Source organism: Akebia trifoliata, chromosome 5 (genome assembly GCF_017979445.1).
Source record: "Akebia trifoliata isolate Shusen 1 chromosome 5, ASM1797944v1, whole genome shotgun sequence".
Lineage (NCBI taxonomy): Eukaryota > Viridiplantae > Streptophyta > Magnoliopsida > Ranunculales > Lardizabalaceae > Akebia > Akebia trifoliata.
Window position 1 is genome coordinate 28240952 of NC_141379.1, and position 22722 is coordinate 28263673.

At 35.3% G+C, this 22722-nt stretch overlaps 2 protein-coding genes across 2 annotated transcripts; both read right to left on the minus strand.

Annotated features, from left to right (window-relative positions):
* Nucleotides 1–1203: 1203 nt before the first annotated feature.
* Nucleotides 1204–13844, minus strand: SKS3 (SKU5 similar 3). Its single transcript, XM_086443446.1, has 9 exons — nt 13528–13844; nt 9777–9886; nt 9061–9331; nt 8840–8978; nt 8280–8643; nt 3877–4242; nt 3703–3781; nt 2193–2392; nt 1204–1546 (listed from the first exon to the last, which is right to left on the minus strand). Exons 1-9 carry the CDS (start codon nt 13675–13677, stop codon nt 1435–1437), a joined length of 1791 nt encoding a protein of 596 aa, XP_086299572.1. The 5' UTR covers nt 13678–13844; the 3' UTR covers nt 1204–1434.
* A 3160-nt stretch (nt 13845–17004) lies between these two features.
* LOC147401953 (amino acid-ligase) lies at nt 17005–20080 on the minus strand. Its single transcript, XM_086443453.1, has 4 exons — nt 19712–20080; nt 17848–17982; nt 17554–17688; nt 17005–17338 (listed from the first exon to the last, which is right to left on the minus strand). Exons 1-4 carry the CDS (start codon nt 20013–20015, stop codon nt 17241–17243), a joined length of 672 nt encoding a protein of 223 aa, XP_086299579.1. The 5' UTR covers nt 20016–20080; the 3' UTR covers nt 17005–17240.
* Between the last annotated feature and the right edge of the window lie 2642 nt (nt 20081–22722).

Genomic DNA, 22722 nt, shown 5'->3' on the forward strand with positions numbered 1-22722 from the left:
ATCTAGCCGAATCACGTAAATCTTGTGTTTGTTGATTGTTTATTTGTTTGTTTCATTGTGTACATCGTTAGATCTAACAATTTGCATGAACACTTATTACCTATTAAGTTCTATTAGGGTCGCCAATGGATTGGATTTGGTTCGACTTGGGGTTGATTTGGAGCTATTTGATAAGAGTTGGTTTTCATGTATTTTTATAACTTGCAACCGTTATCCATCCTACGTAAGTTTGTAAAATTGATTCCAATGAAATACCTCCAAGATCCAAGGAGTTCAATTTCCAAAAAAAAAAAAAAAAAACCAGTCTTCAACCTCTATTGAAAATAATCAACCACTTGTCAAAAAGGCCCTTGAAAAATCAGTTATCTTCAACTTTCCCAAAAAAATCTTTTTTTTTTTTTTGGTTAGGTAGGTTTTTTACACCAAGGGTAAAAGATCATGAATTTCAGTGGAAAATTAAGAGTTTTGACAAAAGATTGAAAATAAGGTATTATTATAATTTTTTTGTTAGTCTAATTGTAACTTGAAATCATGCTCTCCTTTTTTCCTTTTTTTTTTTTTTTTTTGATAGTTTAAGATTTATTATCAAGCAAGCACAAAGATTACTGAAGAAATCTAAAGGTGTCTAGGAAACCTTCACATAGATAATAAATCAAAACTATAATATAAACTCCATTGATTCTTGAATAATGACTTATGAGAAACACATAATCCCAACTGTATAAATACAAAATCCGACAACTGAGATTTATGCGTATCTTGATAACACAAATCTCAAAAATACTTACTCAAGGATAAATCTCAATCATTGGATTTTGTGTTTAAATGGTTGGGATCATGTGTTTTTTTCATGAGTCAACAGATCTAGACCTTAAGAAGAAATATTAATCCTTTCATTATCGATGAGTCATCGAAATAAAGGTCACCAAAATCAAAAGTACACGAGAGCTTTTTAGTTTAAACCATCCCTTTCCATCAAACACTTTGGACAACACCACGAAGGATTGGAAGACGCCTTGAAAAAGGAATTTATGAATGGTATTGACCATCTACAATTCATTAGGCCGCCAATTGCAATCAAAACCCAACCAATGGTCTCCTCCCTTTCTGTTCTAATTACACCCCTAATCGCCCTCATAACCACATCACGTTAGTGTTCGACTAGATCTCAGAAGCACAACTGGATAGAGTAATGAACCCAAATTTATGAGAGAAGATTTTTGAGGATGATGATGATTTCTGACATCTCACTTCTTCAATGAAATAAAGAAAATATCGACAACATAGACAACATAGACACCGATACATATAATATTTTTATCCTATTTTCCTAAACTACAGAAGAATACATTTCCTGCTATACATTATTAAGATTTGCACGAGCAGGATTACAACACCACCACTAATTTCTATTGTTTGTGCTGCAAAAAATCATTATCTATGGAAAACTCCAAACCAAATTACCATAAGTGTAACCAAAATCATTCTTCCACTCGCTTTAGCAAATGATGCCGCACCAGAAAACTGTACTCTATGTGCTTGGTCTCTGAAAACAAAGCCGAAATCAGTAGGCGAATCTTACAACAGTTTGGATTACAAGTTGATTCTTATCCGGGATAACCTCTCAAATTTTGCACCAAAAAATTGAAGGGTGATTTAGACACCCCATAGGGCTTTGGTGAATTATTGAGATAGCTGTTGTATTTAAAACTGAAGTCAGTATTCTTCTGTGAGAGACTAGTCAAAAGTTGACCGAAATGCCCTTGTTTGACCACTTGAAAAAAACCAAGATTTTTTTTTTAATTCAGTTTTTATCTGCAAACCCATTGTCTTCAACCTCTTGTAAAAAAATCTTGATTTTTCTTCCCCAAAACCCATCATCTTCAACCTCCTCCAAAACCATATCTGGTTATTGAGGTTTGAAAGTTGGAATTCAATAGAATCTTGAGCACAACGATGAGGGCCAAAAAATAAAAAATAATACCCAAGGGTTTATGTAAAAGGTTGAAAACGATGGCATTTCAATTATTTTTTGTTAGTCTATCACAGAAGACCATGGTCAAGGGGTATGTCATCAGTTCAAAAGAACAGGTCATCTCGAATATTGACCAAAAACCAAGAGAAGTATGTCTGAATATTCCAAGAAGAACAATAAATGCAATAGCACAGAAGAAAGTTCTTGAAAATCTTACTTTTGTAAATATGAGAGTACACCACAGTAGATTGCATTCTCGGGTAAAGAAAGCTCAGTCTTGTTGGTGATCTCTGGATTAACCACACTCACATATACTTCCTGCCCCAAATACCATGAGTTGAGATTCTCGGCGCGTAAGTTCCACATTCCCACATTATCAAGAGAAACCAGTATCGCTGTCCATGCTCCAGGAAACACCTGCAGAGTAGAGGAAGAACTTAGTAGTTATGCCCAGAGATGAAATTTCCAGAACACAACAGACCAACCTTGCTTCTTTCTATAAATTTGTCCGAGTCGAGTCAAGTACACGTTAACGCGTCCCTAGAACTAGTTTGAACAAACTCACTCAGTCAACCTAGAAACTCAGCCAAGTCGGCTTGGAAATGCACAGAATCAAGCTAGAAACTCAACCGAGCTATACGGTTAGATTTAACGTCTTTGTTTTTCAGAAAACAGTGAATAATTATAATTCTTAGTTTTAATTTAAAAATCATTTTAAATATTTAATAATTTAACAGGCATTCATTCTATTTTAAATATTTAATAAATGCAATATACATTTATTTGACTTGGCCAAGTCAGGTAACATTTCGTTCAGTTGACTCGGCTTGACGGACATTCCAGTTGAGGTTTAAAACTATGAGACGGATAAATTAAATAGCAAGATTTTCAAAGAGATTTCTATGTATTAGCTTCTGTACTCAGGCTCGACAACCGTCCAACGATCTCATAACTTCCAGCATACTAACCTAGCATCATAATAAAAATACCAAAGGCAAGTATTGGCTGTGTTGCAATGTATTGTCTTTATATATATTGCTAGTTTTCTTAATAAAATTTGTACTTAAAAAATATAGAAAAGTTGTGATAAAGCGACGCGCTAAAACATACACGGTCTGTACGAGGCTGACGTGGCAAGGACACAGAACCATAGATCTTTTTCTTCGGGACACACAAGGAAAAGATCAACGGTTCTGTGCCCTTGCCATGTCAGCCACGTACAGACCGTGTATTTTTTGGCGCATCGCTTTATCGTTAGTCAATATAGAATTCAAAACACCAAATCCACATATAACATATAAAACATCAACTGTCCAGTGTTTACTAGATTGTGGAATAGCTTATGTCCATACAACTCCCCCAAAATCTCAATATTTTGTAGAGGTTCAAATGGTGATGCCGCTTGAGAAAAGATACCCCTTTTAACCGTTGGTTTATGGCCCTAACTTGAGTTATATTTGGATGTAACTTGGGCCAGGGGTGGGTCCCTTCAGGGTCCCAGGATTGGGATTTTTTGGCAGTCCGTACAACTTCTGGGGGCATTTTCATCTTTAGAAAATGTGTGTTTCACCCTAGGATGCCATAAATATTCTGAGTTCAGAAACCCCAAGTATGTGTTGTATTTTCGCAGTTTTCATTAATAAAGAATTATCATCACCGCCCACGGATGTAGGCAATCTTGTCAAACTACGTAAATCTCTTGGGCTAAATGGTTCATATAAGCTTGCCTGTGTAGTGCTGCGAGCAACTCCATCCCACTTGTTATAAGTGCCTCTGCTATTTTCTGTCCAGATTCCATAATCCATGCTAAAACACAAATGGAAAAAGACAATGTTCAGTTCAAACTCTCGAAAGGTATGTTTCAAGAATAAACAATATGAACATTGGATACCCGTGCTTACCCCACTACAAAGAATGCATATCCATCCATGTGGTAGCTTTGCACGGTAGTGTCATTATTTTGGAATATAATTTCCATAAAACCTCGGTAAGTGCCATTTATTATGGATGTGTCAAGCTTTGCCGGTCTATTCATCAATCTATTTGGGAAATCAAGTTTGAAAACTCCTGGAATATTAAATTGTTGGGCAAGCTTTAAGGGAGTTGTAGGTGCAATATATGAAATGCCATTCATGGTTGTGCGCCACTTTCCATCTATAAGCTCTGTAGGTCTGTTGAGTATCACATACACCTCTGTGACAGTAATCTGACCGTATCTAAAAGATCCCTGTGGATTAGGACGAGCAGCACCAGCAGAGACATTCCATCTGAAAATTAGACCGTTGACACACAAAAATTATGAGAAAAGCTGAAGATACCATCAAACAAACCAAAATAAATAACGGATATACAAACTCCATTGTTATGTTACAATGATTCAGACAGGAGTGTTTATTGACTGAAACAGATACTAGCTTTTGGACACTGCGACTGCAAGAAACCTGGAAGGCAGACGTATACATACATATATATACATATATATATATAGGGAAATGTTCAGCAACAAACATTTTGGCAAAACATTTTTCAAAATATGGGTTAGAGGTTTTGGAATGGGCTGATTTTTGGTGAGGATGATCTCTACGGTGAGGAGATCATCATCACCAAAAATCAGCCCATTCCAAAACCTCTTACCCATCAAAAATGGCTTACAAAAAATGGACGGTCCACGATTTCCCAACTTGTAAACATGGGGTTAGAAGTTTTGGAATGGGCTGATTTTTGATGAGGATGATCTCCTCACCATAGAGATCATGCTCATCAAAAATCAGCCCATTCCAAAACCTCTAACCCATGTTTTGAAAAATGTTTTGCCAAAATGTTTTGCCAAAATGTTTGTTGCTGAAAGGGACCCATATATATATATATATATATATATATATTATATATATATATATATATATATATATATATATATATATATATAACAGATACTAGCTTTTGGACACTGCGACTGCAAGAAACCTGGAAGGCAGACGTATACATACATATATATATATATAAATAATAATAATAAGGGGAAATATAAGAAATGAAAAAGAAAATATTGGCACGTAGTTCTTTAAAAGATGCTAAGTACATTTTATTAAGAAAATAAAGAAGAAATAATTGCCGGGATGACCATCATAGTACAAAGTTGCTATGCCTATTTGACAAGCTTACATACAGAATCCCATCTGAAGAGAGATCTTCAATAAAAACTCAATTGAAGTCCTCAAACAACTTAGACCCAAAAAAAAGGTAAACCACAATGGAAATAATGAGTTCCTGGATTGATTCTCCCTTTCCTTCAGAAACTCTTCCAAAGCACCCAATACCCATCAAAAGGAAGCAAATACCATAGGATTCTTTCCTTCCCCCTAAACGCACATGATTGCCAACTCACAAACAGGGAGCAAATTGAGAAACGGAAAACAATCAGAGTAATAGAATAAGGAGAAGAAATGAGCCGACACTGACCATGCTACTTTGCAATGTTGTAGAATATGGTTAAGCAGCTCACCGCAAAATTTACACATGGAGCAAAAATTTGTTGATATAATACCATGAACATAATGTTGTCCAGTACTGGGATTTATTCATAAAAGCGATCCAAAAAAAAAAAAAACAAAAAACTCTGGATGGAATTTTCTTAATCCAAATAGTGGACACTGGAAAAGTTGGTTGATCCGGGGCTTGCAAAAGGAATTTATGAAAAGATCCCCCCCCCCCAGAAAAAAAGTCCCTATTGCCCTCCAGCATCATACAATCTTCCTCTATTGAGAATATGGTCACAATAGAATGTTTTATCAGAAAGTCCAGCTACAAGTAGTATTTCCCAATCATAGAAGTTTCTCCAGAAGACAAAGTCCCAAGTAAACTCATCACCGGTTTGTATTATGAATGGGTATAATTTTTTTGCAGAAATGAAATATAGAATTGTGACCTGCTCTAGCAAAGGTACCACGCCACACCATAGAGCTCCATTTGCAGAACCTAGCCCCTTTGTCTTTAGTTATACATATAGCTTTCAATCTGACTATATAGAACTTTCTTCCACCTGACTTATCGCACCAAAGAAAATCATGAATCAACCAATCCAAACTCATCTCCACATTTCTAGGAATTGTGAAAAGAAAAAGAAGGTAGGTTGTTATGATGGCAACCCCATTTAGAGGGATATCTTCCATTCCAAGAACTTAGTCGATGGCCCATACTCTCAATGACAGGATCCCATATGGCTATGAAGACATGGCACCCCCAAGGGAGGTCTCGAATATGAAACTGGCAGGGAATCACTTTATAGCCCCAAAATCCTAGCCAATATATCGATGTGTGGGACTGATCCCAACCCATTGAAACAATCTGGGAGCAACCCAACAAGCCTCTAAAGTACTGAAGGAGCTCTATGGACACATAGAGGAATCCAGCATATCATATCCCCATTCACCACTACCTTCCCTATGAATCTCTCCTACTTCAACCACCAAGTTAAAAATGAAGGAAGAGATTGTTTCCCTGTCTCAGACCTCCAGAGCTTCTAAAAAAAATAGTTGGACTCCAATTGAGCAAGATAGAAAAGGATGTGGAGGATACACCTTTCATAATCCATCCTGTCCATTTTTCACCAAACTCCAATCTTCCCATCACTTGTCTCAAGAACTCCCAATTCACATGATCATAAGACTTTTCCATATCCAACTTGCACAACATCACTTGTCTCAAGAACTCCCAATTCACATGATCATAAGACTTTTCCATATCCAACTTGCACACCACCTTGTCCTATCATCTCATAACCTTGAATCTATACATTCGTCAGAAATGAGGACTTTATCCAAACTTTGTCGACCCTTGATAAATGTCCCTTATTATTGGCTTATCATCGTAGTTATTAGTTCTTTCAAAATGGTCGCCAAGACCTTGGAGATGATCTTGTACATTGACCCAACTAGATTGATAGGCCAAAAATTCACAATATCTTACCTGTTTTGGATACCCGTGTACCAGACTCTTTCCACTATCTAAATACTGCCCCGTGTCACAGATTTCCTCCAGAAGACTTCGACAACACACAACCCAACATCATCCTTTAATACTTCCAGGAACCATAAAGTTTCCTTCAGGGAGGCTGACAACTTACCAGACCATCTCTTGTTTCTTTCAAAAATTGATACAAAAGTCTGATTCTTCACCCAACCCATCTTCAACACAAAAACCTTTGATTTTGTGGGGACCAATATATTTTGATGGCACCGTAAACTCAACCAGCTCATCCTCACTTGTAGTCATCCAAAGAGACTAGAGGACTCGTCTGATCTTTTTTTTCCTCTCAATAACTCCCAGATCCAACATCTCACTCTCGTTAACATTCCAGCTTCTTTCCACTATCTAAATACTGCCCCACGTCACATATTTCCTCCAGAGGACTTCTATCAGCACACATCCCAAAATCATCCTTTAATATGTCCACTAACCATAAAGCTTCCTTCATGGAGACTGTCAACTTACCAGACCATCTTGAAAACCTTTTACTCTATGGGGACCAATATATTTTGATGGCACCAGAATCTCAACTAGTCCAATCCAAAGAAACTCGAGGACCCAGATGGCATGATATTGGATCCGGGAGTTACTTATAGGAAAGAAAGATAGGACATAGATGCAAACAGAAATAAAACACAAGTTGAAAAGAAAGATGGTGGAAAGGTAGCCTAAGTGTCCCTCGCCTCTTATTGATAAGTTGTACTTAGGGGCCATCTCGACCTCTTTTTAATAAAATTTTAACTTATCAGAAAAAAAAAAAAAAAAAAAAGATGGTGGAAAGGTACAAACAGTTTAGCAAAAATAGCACTGCAACTGGTTGGAACTTAGAAGGAAAACACATACAGATGAAAGAAGAAGACAGAAGAATAAACAAGAAAAATCAAACTGAATAGAAGAAAAAGCAACATGGTTTTCAAATATCCCTGGAATTTGTAAAAAGAAAAGGAAAGACAATACATTAAAGCTATCCAATAACTTAATAAATATGCATATATAAAAAGGAAAACGATGAACTACTATGGTTATAATTACTAAGTGATGTATAGAAGCTGGAACACACCAGCGCTTTTTTAGAAATTATCTTTTTATTAAGAAACAAAATAAAGGGTAACACAGTAGTACATGTTATAATGTGCTAACGATGTGTTAATAGATACTGACCAAGGCAACATACCCCCTAAAAGTTCTGCCATTGTTGCATAGCTTTACACTAACATGGATGCAAGACAAAGCATAGATATACAAAAAAATAAAATAAAAAATTAAAATAAACTACCACCTGATGGATCTTGCCTGGTTCATTGAAAAATAGGTGTCAAGCTCATCAGGCGGATCTGGAAGAGGACCCGAAGCAGGGCCCTGGGAATTGAAGTAGTGCAAGATGGCAACACCGGTGGCCTTAGCCCAAGCAGATGAGTTGACAACCCTAGCACTCGCAACCATGTAGTAATCACTGCTAGCATTTTGATCCATTGTGACCAAGAAAGAGTATGATTGGCCGACATGAATATCCATATTTGTGTAATTCTGTTGAACTGTGTATGACCCTTCTGTCTCTACAAGGAGTAGGTTATGGTTTTGGATTCTAAAATTCAAGCTAGTCGAGATGCCAACATTATGCACACGAAAACGGTACGTTTTTCCTGTTTTACATAAAAGAGACAACTTTAGATATCAAGGTAAACATAATAGCAACACTCCAAAAATGTATTACAGGGCACAAGAACTTCATTAGCAAACTGAAATTCTTAACTAAATAACTTGGAAAAATCACCATTTAAAAATAAAAAATAAAAAAGTATGGGATATAATATGACGTATCCACCAACACCTACTAACCTGGTTCAACATTTACCGTCTCGAAGGCAATACCTTCAGGGACAAGCAACTCATTGTAGCGATAGGGGCCAAATCCATTAAAGAGGACTCCATCAGGCATTCCAAGGTCAATGCCATCTTCAAGATTTTTCCTCAGTTCCTATTGTCTCGTTACGTTAGTATGTTCAAAAACACTAAAATAGATAAAAATCAACAAAATTTACCTGGCAGAAGAGACGCACCTTGTGACTCCTGATATACCAATCACTGATGAAGATTGTTATATCTCCATCTGGTGTCCCAAAGGGAACTGGAATCACCTCTCGGTTGTTTATAATGATTCCTCCATAACCACCTGAGGCTTTTTGGAAATAAAGAGAAGGGAAATAAAAGAAACTTCCTATTTGATCTTTAACTTGAAATTCGTATGTCCAATTCCAACCAACAGGAATAGGACAATTTGTCCCCAAAACGCCATCCTGCCAAGAATTTTTCCTATGTTGTACTCCATTCCTATATCAACACCATCATAATATGAAGACAATGTGTTAGAATTATAGGCAAAACATGATTCAACTATCAAGGCATCTATACTTATATAATGAGAGAAGACGGAGTAGAAGTGGTTCAACACCAAAATTTGGATTCCAAAAATGCCTCCACTTTTACAATTAAATTTAATATAATCAGGGTCATTTTTGTCAAAAAGCAAGAAAATCGCAATCCCACATCCCTAAAACCATGTTGGTCACTTTTCAAAATTACAAACACATCCCTTTTGCTATGTAATCTTCAAAACAACCCTTTAATTAATATTTTAAATTACAAATAAGCCCTTTTGATACATGTGAGTTTGCACATGCCACCACCTAGTTGTTTATAATGATCAATTATAGTTGAAATTAACACCATCATTTGCCACTTCTATCACCCATCAAACAGACAAGCACAAAAGTACCATGTGAAAAGGAATGGCTCATCCAAATGGTTCTTGACATTGACTTCGACATTCCAGTTTGTGGTCACATTCAGAATCGGTCCTGGAAACTGTCCATTAATTCCTATCACCTGAAATCATGAACCAAAATAGATGAGCAACCAACAATATTTTTATCATTTAATGATATAGAACTTTCCCATAAATGATGGAATGCGTAATAAAGTAATTCAGAACCTTTGAGAAGCCCCCGAGAACGAAAGGATATCATCAGCAAACTAAAGATAAGATATTCTTTGACCCACCGAATTCACATAAAAACCTGTCGTTTTTTGAATGAATTTTTTTGTGGAACCCACACTTCTTTAAGCAGACTAAAATTTCTAGGTGGGGCCAACACATTTTATTTTGAATAATTTTGTATTGAATTTTTATTTAGCTTCTCTGCCAGTTATTTCCTAATATTTTATTCAGTGGCTCCCTATTTGTTAAGGTTTCTTATTGTTGTTCTTGGGTTACCAATTTTTAATGTGTGAGGTGTCATTTTAAACAAGCAGCTTTACTCTACACTAAGAGAGTTTTGTGGGGGCTCCTTTTGTAGATGATGTTCTCTAGGGGACATCTAATCAGAGTTGACGGACTCTAGAAGAAACCTGTTGGACTACTATTCACAAGAATGAAGACAAAGAACGAAGAGACTCATTTCATAATCCACAAGCTTTGGAAACCCATCCTAGGCAGTTCTAGCTAATCTGGCCATCGACTTTCTCCAAGTCAATCTTAAAACCATTCCTAGGGAACCCTATTTAATCCTCGAGTCAATGATTTCATTGCAATTAAGACGCCATTTGGGGTCTACCCGCCCATAACAAAAGCACTCTATTGTGGATTTATGATTGAAGACACCACTCTCTTAATCCTTTGGGCTAATATCTTTGCAACAATCTTGTGTGTAGCCCCAAATTCAAGATATTCACAACTCCTGGCTACTTTGGAATCAAAAGCCACGAAGGTTTTATTACATCCATAATCCAAGAAAGCCTCTTCTTGAAAACCTCTAACAACTGCCATCAGGTCATCCTTGATAACTTCCCAACAAGCCTTAAAAAAGGCCATTGTGAAGTCATCTAGCCCAAGGGCTTTGTCACCATCCATGCTTCTCATTGAAGCCCAAACCTTCCCTTCCTCGAAAGTCTTTCCAACCAAGAATTAGGATCCAGGGAAATGGGGAATCCTTCCTAAAAAAGGTCTCAGCAAATGCCTTTTAGAATATAGATTTTCATAGTACTCAACCAACCCTTCCCATGTACTACCTTTGCCAACACTCATTGAACCATTATTGTTCAATATGACAATTCGATTATTTCTTTTGTGGACGGCAACCCAATGAAAAATTGTGTTACTGTCCATTCCCTCAGCCAATTAACTCTTCATTGTTGCCTCCAACTGACCTACTCTGATTTGCCACTTATTCGAATTCAGCCTTAAGGTTAGCTCTTTTTTATTTCTCTTCAAAGGATAGGGATTACAACTCCTCCAAAACTTGCAAATGAGATACTTAATCCGTAGCTCTCGCTTCTCAACATCAACCCTTTTGAACACTTCATTGTTCTACATCTCAATACCTAAATTGGATCCCTAGCCTGCCATCAAAAGAAAAAAAAAAAAAAAAAACCACCATCCCTTGATCAATTCTGCAATTTGGGTGTGATAACCACATGTTTTAACGTATCAAACAGACTAGAACGATTCTCTGAATCTCTAACCTCCCATACATAGGGTGAGTGATATGAGATCAACCTCAAGATTGCCACCTAGGTGATCCTCCCATGAGGAAAGACCCGAAAACCTGCCAAGTTCACTCATAGAATTTCACCCTATGACCAAGTTAAATTATGCTCAGGTCATTATCTCTATGATAGCTAGTCTTTGGCAACTATATCAGTTGGATGTTAAGAATGCGTTTTTGCATGGTCACTTTCCTGAGAAGGTATATATAGGAGATCAACTGTAGTCTACAGGTTATTTAACAAGTTTGATTACTTGTAGGTGGAAATTTGGTCATTGTACCTATCAAAAAAATTGGTCAATGTAAATGGAAATTCGAGTGCTTAGAGGAGTAAGAAACAAAGTGTTATCACGAGGTCAAGTACAAAAGTCTATTGTGCTAGAATTTCAAGAAGCACCAAGGCTTTGACACCATAAAGATAAAAGATTTCGGAAGATAACTACTTGACCCGAATTGAGTTCACAACAGTAAATTCATGTTTAAAAATATAAGAAGGTACTGGTAGAGTTATGATCTGATAAGAAGTTGCAAGCAAATACGAGAAGCAGTAAATATAGCAACCAAATCAATTATGATCCAATGTGGTGTGTTGATGCATCACTATTGAGATCAAAGGTGTTATTGCGTTGATGGTCCAAGCTATCTTAGGATTGTAAGGGGGTGAAGATTTTATTTTCACATAAGATTCCATTATTAAATTTTATTAGATTTCTTATTCATTTATTTTTCTTCCTTGATAGGTCCCCCCTTGACCTCCTCGGGTTTGATTGTATGTTTTCCAAGTCTTTAATAAAATTTTATACTTAATTCTTAAAAAAGGGGGTGATTTAGTAATGGTACAATAGTAGACAATAATGAGTGTTAAAGAAAAAGTAAATTAATGCCTATTATATTGAGGTTCCTAAATATTCAAGAAGAGATTGAATATCGGATGGATAACCAAATGGTCTCTAGTCATATGAGGTAGCTAGATGTTCCTAGTAAAGTGGGAAATGATAAGACCGCAACTAATACATCAAAAGCACCTTAGCTTTAATGATGCAGAAAGTTAATCCCTTATATATTTGGGGGTCATTAAACACCAATACACCCCAACCAGCATCCACCGATCCACCACAACCCACGACTCTGTGGCGACTTTCACTCTAGCACTCTTCTCATGCTTTCCTCTAGTCACCCCTTTCCATGGTGGGGTGGCAGTTTTCACTTTATAACCCTTTTCTTTGGGCACCTAGGTTGCTCCTTCCGAGGTTTGAACCTATGAAGTGATGCTAACTCTAGCACTAAATGATATCAATCTACCAATGTACCAAAAGTTACACTCTTTATCTCTATGGGTTCATAAGATAATAAAAGATATCAACCTACCAATGTACCAAAGGCACCTAGGTGCTAGTGAGTTCGGAAAGTTGAGCTCTTCTCTCTTAAATTTGAACCTAACTCTAATGCCAAATGATATCAACCTACCAATGTACCAAAGGTGCCTAGATGCTAGTGGTGTGGAAAGTTAAGCTCTGTATCTCTTTGCCGTCGTAACATAATAAATGCTTCATTTGATATTATACAATGTGTCGAGAAAGAGAATTCGGAATCAAAATGCAAGTTTTAAAATCTCATCTCGAGGCATTGTCAAGATCCAAAAGGAGAAAAATTGAATCAAAGACAATTCCAACTCATTCTATCTATGTTTACCAAATTTAATTACAGAAATTGATTGGAGCGCTCTTGTTTTTTATAAATGAGAAATCTCTTCGGTGAAAATGTCAAATCTACCCTTCCTCTAATAAGAATACTGTATTAGAGAAATAAAGGCAGATTTGTCTTTTCACATGAAGGGAGTAAGGGACGAGGACGACAGCCCAACCACTTTCCCTTTTACCAACTATGACTGTGACTCTCAAGACTCAAAAGAGTGCTTCTCAACTAATTTTAAGCTCAAATCATAAATAAAAGTGAACGAAATTGGAGAGAAAAAGAAGAAACCTGTTGTTTAGCTCCGAGTGGAGAAGCTGTGATGTATGAAACTGTCCAGTCGAAGTAGATGAAAGGATCTTCAGAGACTCCCACATTCCATAATACAGAAAACAAGATGAACAAGAAGAAAAGAAATAATGGAATATGGCGAGAAGGCATCAGATCTCTATCTCTCTCTCTCTCTTCTCCTTTTTTGTGTCTTTATTTTAGAGTTGAAGATGTGCAGACTGCACACATACAGGAGCGGAAAGACAGCAAAGCAGAGAAATTCAGCAAAAGCAGTCTTTTGAGCTTCCTTTACTGTATGAATGGGAATGGTGAAATCTAGTCATGGTTTTCAAGTTTTAAAACCTGGTAGTGGTATCCCTCTCGGATGCCGAGTTGACTCATCAAATCATATCCGTTTAAATCGGCTTACAATTATTTTTTAGAACTGCTATTGGCACCCCAATTTTAACTTATTATACTCTAATTAAAAATAAAGAAAATACGATGAATCTCCATTTCATGCCCTGAGTACGGCGAGATTTGAAGTTTGGTATACTGTTCATTTTAATTCTCAAAACATGTATTCATCATTTTTATAACTTACATACTCGTCGTCACTTTTAGTACCTACGAATTCATAGGCATACCAACAAATTCATTGATTATACAAGTGACAAATTCACTCAAAATGCATGTTTTGGGAATCAAAAATGAATAGTGTACCAAAGTCGGTGTTTGGACATAACTTGCACACATTTTGGGAAAAATGCCAAGAAAATAAGTAAATGATTACGAATAAGTAAAAGTTGGGGTGCCAATAGTTATCTGGATTTTTAATTTTTTTTGTTTAAGATTATATGAGTGTAATCGTAATGTAAACAACTACTGAAATTGTTTGAAAGTGTGTCGTAATGTTGAGATAATAATTTTAGCCAAACCCTTTTAATATTTGAATGGTGTGTTTTAATTTTTACTTGAGGTGTGATAAACATTTTATGAAATTGGGGTGTGTTAACTAAAAGTTGGGGTGCCAATAACAACTCTTTTATTTATAGATATTTAAATAATTAGATGTGGTCCACATCTACTTCTCATACAAATAATTAATACTTAAATAAATTTTTAAGCAATTAATGTCTGAAGATTTATCTGAACAATCATGATTACATCACATACATTTAAACAAATTTTTAAATAAAAAAAGATTTTACACATAATTTTTATTTACAAACAAAATTGGTATGGTGCATGGTTTTAAAACTCGTTTTGACGTCTTGTCTCATCCATGAACGAGATCGAGTCGTTCAAATTTTTCGATACATTTGAGTTGTCTCATTCAACAATGAGAAAAATGAATTGTGATTTTAAATCTTGTTCAATATGTTTGACTTGTCTATTTGTCTCGTTGATGGACAACATTGAAACATATCAAACGAGGTGTCTCTGTCTCGAATGAGATTTGGTATCTTCTCATTAATTGCATATTGTATTTATTAAAAATTTGTAATACTCTATTGATAAATTCAATTGAGATTTTTAATACATTGGTGGACCCATATTTGATCTTAGATGAGTCAGTGAGACCAAGATGACTCGCTCAAGTCATCTTAAAATGTGATGAATTTTAAATGAGAGTTGGTATTGCCAGACCAACTTTTTCTAATGCCACACCAATTCCTATCATCAAAGATTATATACGATGGAAGATACGAAGCATCAAATCTCTCTCTTGATGGAACCTAAAAAACAAGTGAGATAAGCCTTTATCTCGGGTGTGGCATTAGTAAAAGTTGGTGTGGCAACATTAACTCTCATTTTAAAACGTTGGGCCCAAAGTGGTAGGTGATGGAAGGGAATGGGGCCTAGAGACAGCTTTACTTCGACTGTTGGGGACCCAGTTTTTAACTTTTTGTTCATCCCAATAATAAGGTCGAATTTGAATACTTCCAAGTAAAACGATAAGTTTGATTACGAGTAACCATAGAGAAAGTAAATCTCTGCTGACTCTGATTGCTACAACAGTTACTTGTTCCCTTAATTGAATGCAATTGGATCAAAATTCCCTAAGTTGTTTGATTGATTGGACCTAAGGCATCAACAATCCCTTTTACCCAAAATCATTGCTCATTGATGATCGGTCTAGAGTGTTGGAAGATCCTTAAGTTTTACTATAATTAGCACTCCAAACGAGACCGATTTTAGCCACAATTAGTACATTATCATGGTTTTAAAAGTAGGTGTCTCGTCTCGTCCCAGTCCCAAATATACCTAGTTGACTCATTGGACTTCTGTATGAGTCAAAATTTTAGACAGATATAAATTTATTTGATATAATATATTTATTTTTAAAATCATTATGATATTTTCTTGGAGAACTTCTATTGACACGCCAACTATTACTTAATACTCACCATTTATATATAAACAAGAGATTTTTCCCAAAACGTGCTTAACTTTTGCAATAATTCTGATTCTAATACATTGTTCATTTTAATTCCCAAAACATATTTTCAAACGAGTTCGTTGGTAGGTATTCTAATTTAAAATGACGATCTCGCTAATAAAAAAAGTGATGAACTTATCTATAAATTTAAAATACAAATCTATGTCACCTAATTCATAGGTTTGCTCGGTTCGAATTTGGGTTCTCGATTCGCCACTCAAGAAAGAACCCAGTTCATAAGTACATACAGAGTTGAGTGTGATTGAAGATTGATTTGATGAGTATAGTACAAAAGAGATTGAAGATGGCGTATTTTAGAAGAAGGCAAAAATCAAGTCTATTTATTTATTAGTTGGAGATGAGGGTATTTGGTTATTTTTTTTCATCAATCTATCGAGAAAGACCATTAAATTTTAGGAAAATATCTCTAATATTATAAAATATTTGGAGGGGCTATAAAAAAAAACAAAAGTAAAACAGGTTGCTTATTAATTCATTGTATTCGCTATTTTTGACGTATCGTGAGCGAATTGTACAACAAATTGGTTCGATTCAAACCGATTCACGGTTCAATTCTCAACCAACAAATTAGGTAACCCAAGTACAAACTCCTTGATGACGATCTTATTGGTAAATTTAAAGACAAATATCCTTATATTTTAACAACAAGATCGTCACTTTAAATTAGAATTCCTACTAGTAAATTTGCTCGGAAACATGTTTTGGGCATTAAAATAAATAGTGTATCAGACTCGGAATTTTGTCATATCATATTCAACGCACAAAATGGTAATTTCCCCTATAAACAATTCTTCAATTTCAGAAGGATTGGTGTGTTATACGTAAAAGTTGGTGTGCCAATAGAATCTATCTTTTCTTGTTATTCGACGGATTAGTTGATGCTTAATTACAAGTCTATAAAATCTAGATTAAAAACATTTAAAGCAATAGAAGATTAATTATTATTTTATATTAAAATGTCAAATGTGATGGACCATTCAAATTGATCATCAGAAGGTGATCAAGAATAAGATGACTTGTGTTTTAAACCATGATTAGTACTCATCAAAAAATAATAATATTTATCCCTAAATATTTCCTCATTCAATTTTCCAATAACCAGAGGATTCAAGACAACCTCAGGAGATGTAAACAAGCACTGCAAATTAACCACATTTCACAAACCATAATATATAATAGAAGCACATAGCTATCTTCTATACAAGGTATACTTGATTATGTTGCTTACTATTTTAAGACTCTCCTACAAGAGGCGGTGGAGATAATCATCTCATCTTCTCTCAAACGCTTCCGGCTTCCGATTCCCATGGATACCACCGCAAGTGACTTGGATATTTGATATGTCGTCTTGTTGGTTGAGTTGGTTCCCTACAAATCCAAAATCGACCCCAAAAAATGTTACTTTCTACAAGCATGTATTTGACCAAAACCAACCAACTACCCAAAAAAAGAAAAGAAAAGAGACCATGTTACAAGAAATTGCATTATCTTGGGTGGTTACAAGTTTGACGACGTGAAACTATGGGTTTTTTTTTTTTTTTTAATACACACTATGAAACATTGCTTCAAATTAAAAAATGTACCCGAGTTGTTTTCGTCCATCTTCTTTTTCTTTAGTGGAATAACATCTTCCAACCATGGTCCTCTTTTAACACCAAGGCCATTGTATTTGATCGTTCGATGATCCCCATTTTCTCCACTGAAAGGGTTTTGTGTTCCTGAAGAATTGCAAGTCAATGTCAAGAAAGTGCACAATGTATTCCATTCCAAGAAAAAATGGGGAAATACTGGGCCAGTCGCAATGGGTTATTCTAATTGATGATGGGAAGCTTGAGTTTTCCCAATGATCTATCAAATATAGCATCGCATTAATGTACCTGAGTAAGCTTCATCCATCTTTTTCTTCTTTTTAAGGTCGACATCTTCCAGCCGTGGCTTTCTTTTGGTGCCAAGAACGTTGTTTTCTGTGTTTTGAGGATCTCCAATATCACCATCTGAAGGGCTATACGCTCCTAAAAAAAACAGTAGTTATGTGTCAATGAAGGTGAACAAATATGATTTCATTACAAGAAAGCAATGTGGAAAAACAGTATTTGCCACCATGGTATAAAGTAGCCCATAGAAACTTTAACATGGTATCAGAGCGCTAGGTTCATATAGGTCACACGTTTGAATCTTTCCACCTTTATGGGTGAGGGGGAGTGTTGAGTGTATATTTTCCTCCACTCCCGGGTGTCTCACACCCCCTCTTATACACATAGTTCTCCCCCTCTCCAACAGATTGTTCATTTGGAGTAGTTGGTTGGTTAACACGGGTCAACAAAGAGTTACTATTAATCAAGTCAAAGTACTTTGCCAAAGGGCAAAATAGTACTTTTACGTTAATAGGTTGCTAACCGTAATTCATTACAGGTATTGCAGTTAAGGTTTCAAATCTCAGCAGAGATGACTTGCCCAAATCATCTTGGTACCGTCCATGAACGAGATGGATAGACATGGCGTTTCAAATGTGTTGAATCTTACGAGATGACTCAGAGGAGATTTTAGTAAGACTCGACTGAGTCAATTGGGATTTTGTATATTATAGTTAAAATAACTAATTTTTTAGAATTTAAATACATATTATATCAATAACATATGATTTTATGACCAAACGTCTTCTATTTTACATTATTTTATAAAGAATTAAAATTAGTTTGTAAAGACCCAAGCCAATGCTCCAAAAATACCTAAGCGTTAATGGAGTAGTAAGTTTACCAAATGTTATGACCCAAACCAAGGCTCCAAAAATACCTAACGTTAATGGAGTGGAAATTTAAGTCTTAACCTAAGTATCGTAACATATTTTCATATAAATAAGAATAATGATTTTTTGACACCCCCTGATGTGGCATAGATTATTTCCTCGTGATACACACTACACATATTTATGGGGATGTACAATTGTGTATCCCAAGGTGAAAATGTATGGTTCTAACCTATGCCATGTCCGGGGTCATGTGTCAGAGGGGGCATCAGAAATCACGACTCTATAAATAATTGTAAACCGAGTTAAATGGTCTATCTCGCCCAAGACAACTCGGACTCATCCACTAATGAGACAAAAGCCAAACCGAGATTTGAAAATTGAAACTACGATTATGGTAGGGCTCATTAGCCATAAAAATAAAACTGGTAAAACTAATAGAGGAGAATCATGTTCAAATAAATAGAAGAGAGATGTTATTTCCACATTAATTTTTGCTAATGCCACACCAATTCCTATGTAAATCACCAAAGAATTGCAAACAGTTGGTGTGGCAATAGCAGCTCTCTAAATTGAATCAACCGAACTTGGCTAACATTGCTTACAGACTTATTCTAGTCTCAACCCACGGTTGAGACTCTCCATCAACATGACCGTTGGGATTTGAGGGAAAATGCAGATTTCCTCGGGATACATTTCTCTTGGGAATCATTAACATCCAACGGTCATATTGATGGAAAGCTTTTCCAAGATAAAATTAGGTATTGCTGGAGATACAAAGACTTCTCTAGCAGGTTTTGAGGCTCTCCATCAAACAGATGGTGAGGATAATAAGGAAAAAACACAAACGCAGATTTCCTAGAGATCAGTACCGGCCTTTTAGGGATTAATTTTTTTTTTTTTTTCTAGAGATATAATTTTCTTGGGAATCCCTACCATCTCAACCATCTCAAACATACGGTTGAGATAAGAAAATCACAAAAAGAGAGACTTACTCTTGGTTCCTGATTTACAGAGCTTGCCCTCAACAATTAGAGCATCACAATCGTTGGTTCCAGTGGCCAAACCTCGAGATGAGAAGAAAGAAAGGAGGGATTTCCAAGTAACAGAGGAGGAGATGAGATCGACTCCTCTGCTAATAAAGTAGCCGTTGAGTCTCAGTGTGGGTGGGTCGAGCCCAAAGGTCCGAGCTATGGAACCAAGGTCCAGCCTTTGGTCTTCCAAAGCCACCAAAGGGACCAGCTTCGACAGTGATGGACAGAACAGATTGATCGTTTTGCTTCTCCCACTCCCAGACATCTAATCTGATTTCTTTCAAACCATTTGTTGTATTTCATCTCTCTCTCTCAAGTCTCTAATGGCTTCTCGAAGTGTGTAAAACCTTCTTTCTATTCTATTCGCACCCTAACTTTTATTTATTACACTCCAAATTTCTTAAATTATTTCTCTCCCCCATTAAATATAAAAAACGCACCATTCAAACATTACAAAAGTTTGGCTTAAATTGTTGAGTTGTGCTGGGGTCACACAGGATTTATTACTATTTCTCACAATTCTGACATGGAGATGCGTACATAACCGTTGATGATTTTTACTCATATTATGAGAAAATATATTTACGGTTATGTGCACATCCCACATTAGTATTGTTAGAATCACAGAAAATACCTTGTGTCACCTCAGCATTAGTGTAAATTATTATCTTAACATTATACAATATTATAACACTCGTTCAAATAATTTCGAAACTTCTAATAAAATTTTCAGCGATTTTGGGGAGTAAGTCTTAACAACCGTAAAATCATTCTTTCATAATACCCCGATAAAACGGGGAACACAAATCATTGATCTCAATAATTTGAATTATTGATCTAGATGTTTCATGATGAAATATCAAAATCGATGATTTTAGTAAGATTGATCTCGATAATTTGATTGTTGATATTGATTATTCGTGTTCTAGTTTCAAGAATGATAAATTACAACCTTTGATCTTGATTGTTATAAATTTCAAACTTGACAATTAGAACTCCGGTGGATCGATATCAATGATATGAGTAGAAATGATGGCAGAGTCATTAATAAATAAATGGGAAATGCTAGTCTCACCAATGGGTTGACGTTGTCTATCAACATTACCATTGGGATGGTAGGGATTTTCAAGATAATGTATCCCTAAGTAAAGGTGTATTAATCCGTCATGCCATGTTGATCGTGAGCCTCAAAGAAAATATTCATAAAATTTTACTTATTAGAACCTACGGGAGAGGTTTATTTTTAAATAGTTATTAACTTTTGATTGGTACCTTGATAATCTATTTAGTAAATATTTTCTTTCTTAATAGTTCCTTAACCTCATCTCTCTATAATGTTTTTGGAATACCCAAACTACTCTGTTTTCTTATTTTCTTCACATATTTAAGTTTTTTAAAGATATCTGCAATCAAATCTGATGTTTTTTTATTATCGTGAATGACGAATAAAGAATGATAAAATCTTGACTTTGAACATTTAAATGTATTTTCAATTTATTTTAACGATTATGACAAATTTAAAGATTTTCTTCCATCTTTTGGTTCGAGTGTATGTTTAACAATTATGATATATCTGCATTTTAGGAATTTTGAGAAGATCTTTCAAATTTCAAAGTTGCAAAGTGAAAAAAAAAATAAAAAAAACTAAATCACATTTACAGTGTTGAGTTTGACGATTTGATTATGCAATTTTAAAAAATGTCTAATTCACACTATAGCGGCGAATATATCCACTGCTATAGTTGATATATCCATTGCTATAGTTTTTATCAACGAATTCATAAATTTTCCAAAAAGTGGTGAGTTCGACAATAAAAATATTAAACTCAACAATAAAACATAGTGAGCTTGAAACAGTAAATGTGATTCATATTTTTGATTTTTTTTTTCATTTTTTAACTTTGATATTGGATAAACCTTCTCAAAATTCCTAAAATGTAGATATCATAGTTGCGAAAATGACAATTGAATAAAGAAATTATGATGAAATCTTTAAAAATTATAGAATCTCAATTCCATTTTTCAAAAAAATAAAAAATTGTTATAAATTGATGAAATAAATTAAAAAATACATCCAAATGTTTAAAATTATTATTCTGAAATCACTGTTCCCAATTTTTATTTTTTTTATTTTTTGAAAATAATTGCAATCATGGTTGGAAAAACCTAAGTATGTGAAGAAGATGAAAAAATGATAATTTGATATTTCAAAAATATTATAATTTCAGATGAATAAAATGTTCAATAAATGGGGTTTATGTAAATAATAAAAAATATTTCCGGTTCAACTTGCTTGATTCGGTTGGTTTAAACAAACTACGGCGGCTTTTAAATGATGAGCTTAGTTGCCAGTTGAACCCACCGTGTTTTAAAACATTTGTTTGATCCTCACTATGACTCACCTTCCTTGCACAATAACGCTATATTTGGATTGAGGGAAGGGAAGGGAAGAGAAATTCATTAAGGGAAGGGAAGATGTTTCACCAGATCTGTAGACGTGAGGAAATTTGCAATGATACCGTTGCCATTACCACATAAAGATGTTTCACCGGATCTGTAGAAGTGAGGAAATTTGCAGGGGAAGGATAGACCCAACTGGTTGTCTAGAGCAAAGGGCCATTGCCGCTTCATGCCAACCATCTATACTACATTCTAACAAAATTCATCATTAGAAACAATCCCATTTCGCCATTTTAATTAGGAGAATAAGTTCAACTAGATTGTAATAAAGTTGTTAATGAAAATAAACCAACTCCATTGTCATAGGTTGTTTTTAAGTCATGAAATAAGATACGAAGAATGATACCACATACCTTCTCCTCTAACCAGAAAGGAGTTGGATAGTTGCGATAACAGCTTTGGTTTGAATGGGGATCCATCATGTCTTTAAACAATTGAACATGTTCACATTGTGAAGGAAACCTGCCTTCAGAAAAATGAAAATTTATCATGTAAAGGAAATTTAAAATAAA

What these genes read in the sequence shown, in the direction of transcription:
- SKS3 (XM_086443446.1), bottom strand. Translation starts at nt 13,677, where the DNA reads ATGCCTTCTCGCCATATTCCATTATTTCTTTTCTTCTTGTTCATCTTG. An exon ending in GAGCCATTCCTTTTCACATG is followed by an intron (nt 9,332 to 9,776) that starts GTACTTTTGTGC and finishes GTGTTGATATAG; the next exon opens with GAATGGAGTACAACATAGGA. An exon ending in GTACTCTCATATTTACAAAA is followed by an intron (nt 1,547 to 2,192) that starts GTAAGATTTTCA and finishes CTTTGTTTTCAG; the next exon opens with AGACCAAGCACATAGAGTAC.
- LOC147401953 (XM_086443453.1), bottom strand. Translation starts at nt 20,015, where the DNA reads ATGTCTGGGAGTGGGAGAAGCAAAACGATCAATCTGTTCTGTCCATCA. An exon ending in CTGTAAATCAGGAACCAAGA is followed by an intron (nt 17,983 to 19,711) that starts GTAAGTCTCTCT and finishes TGTTTTTTTTAG; the next exon opens with GAGCGTATAGCCCTTCAGAT. An exon ending in GATGGATGAAGCTTACTCAG is followed by an intron (nt 17,689 to 17,847) that starts GTACATTAATGC and finishes GCAATTCTTCAG; the next exon opens with GAACACAAAACCCTTTCAGT.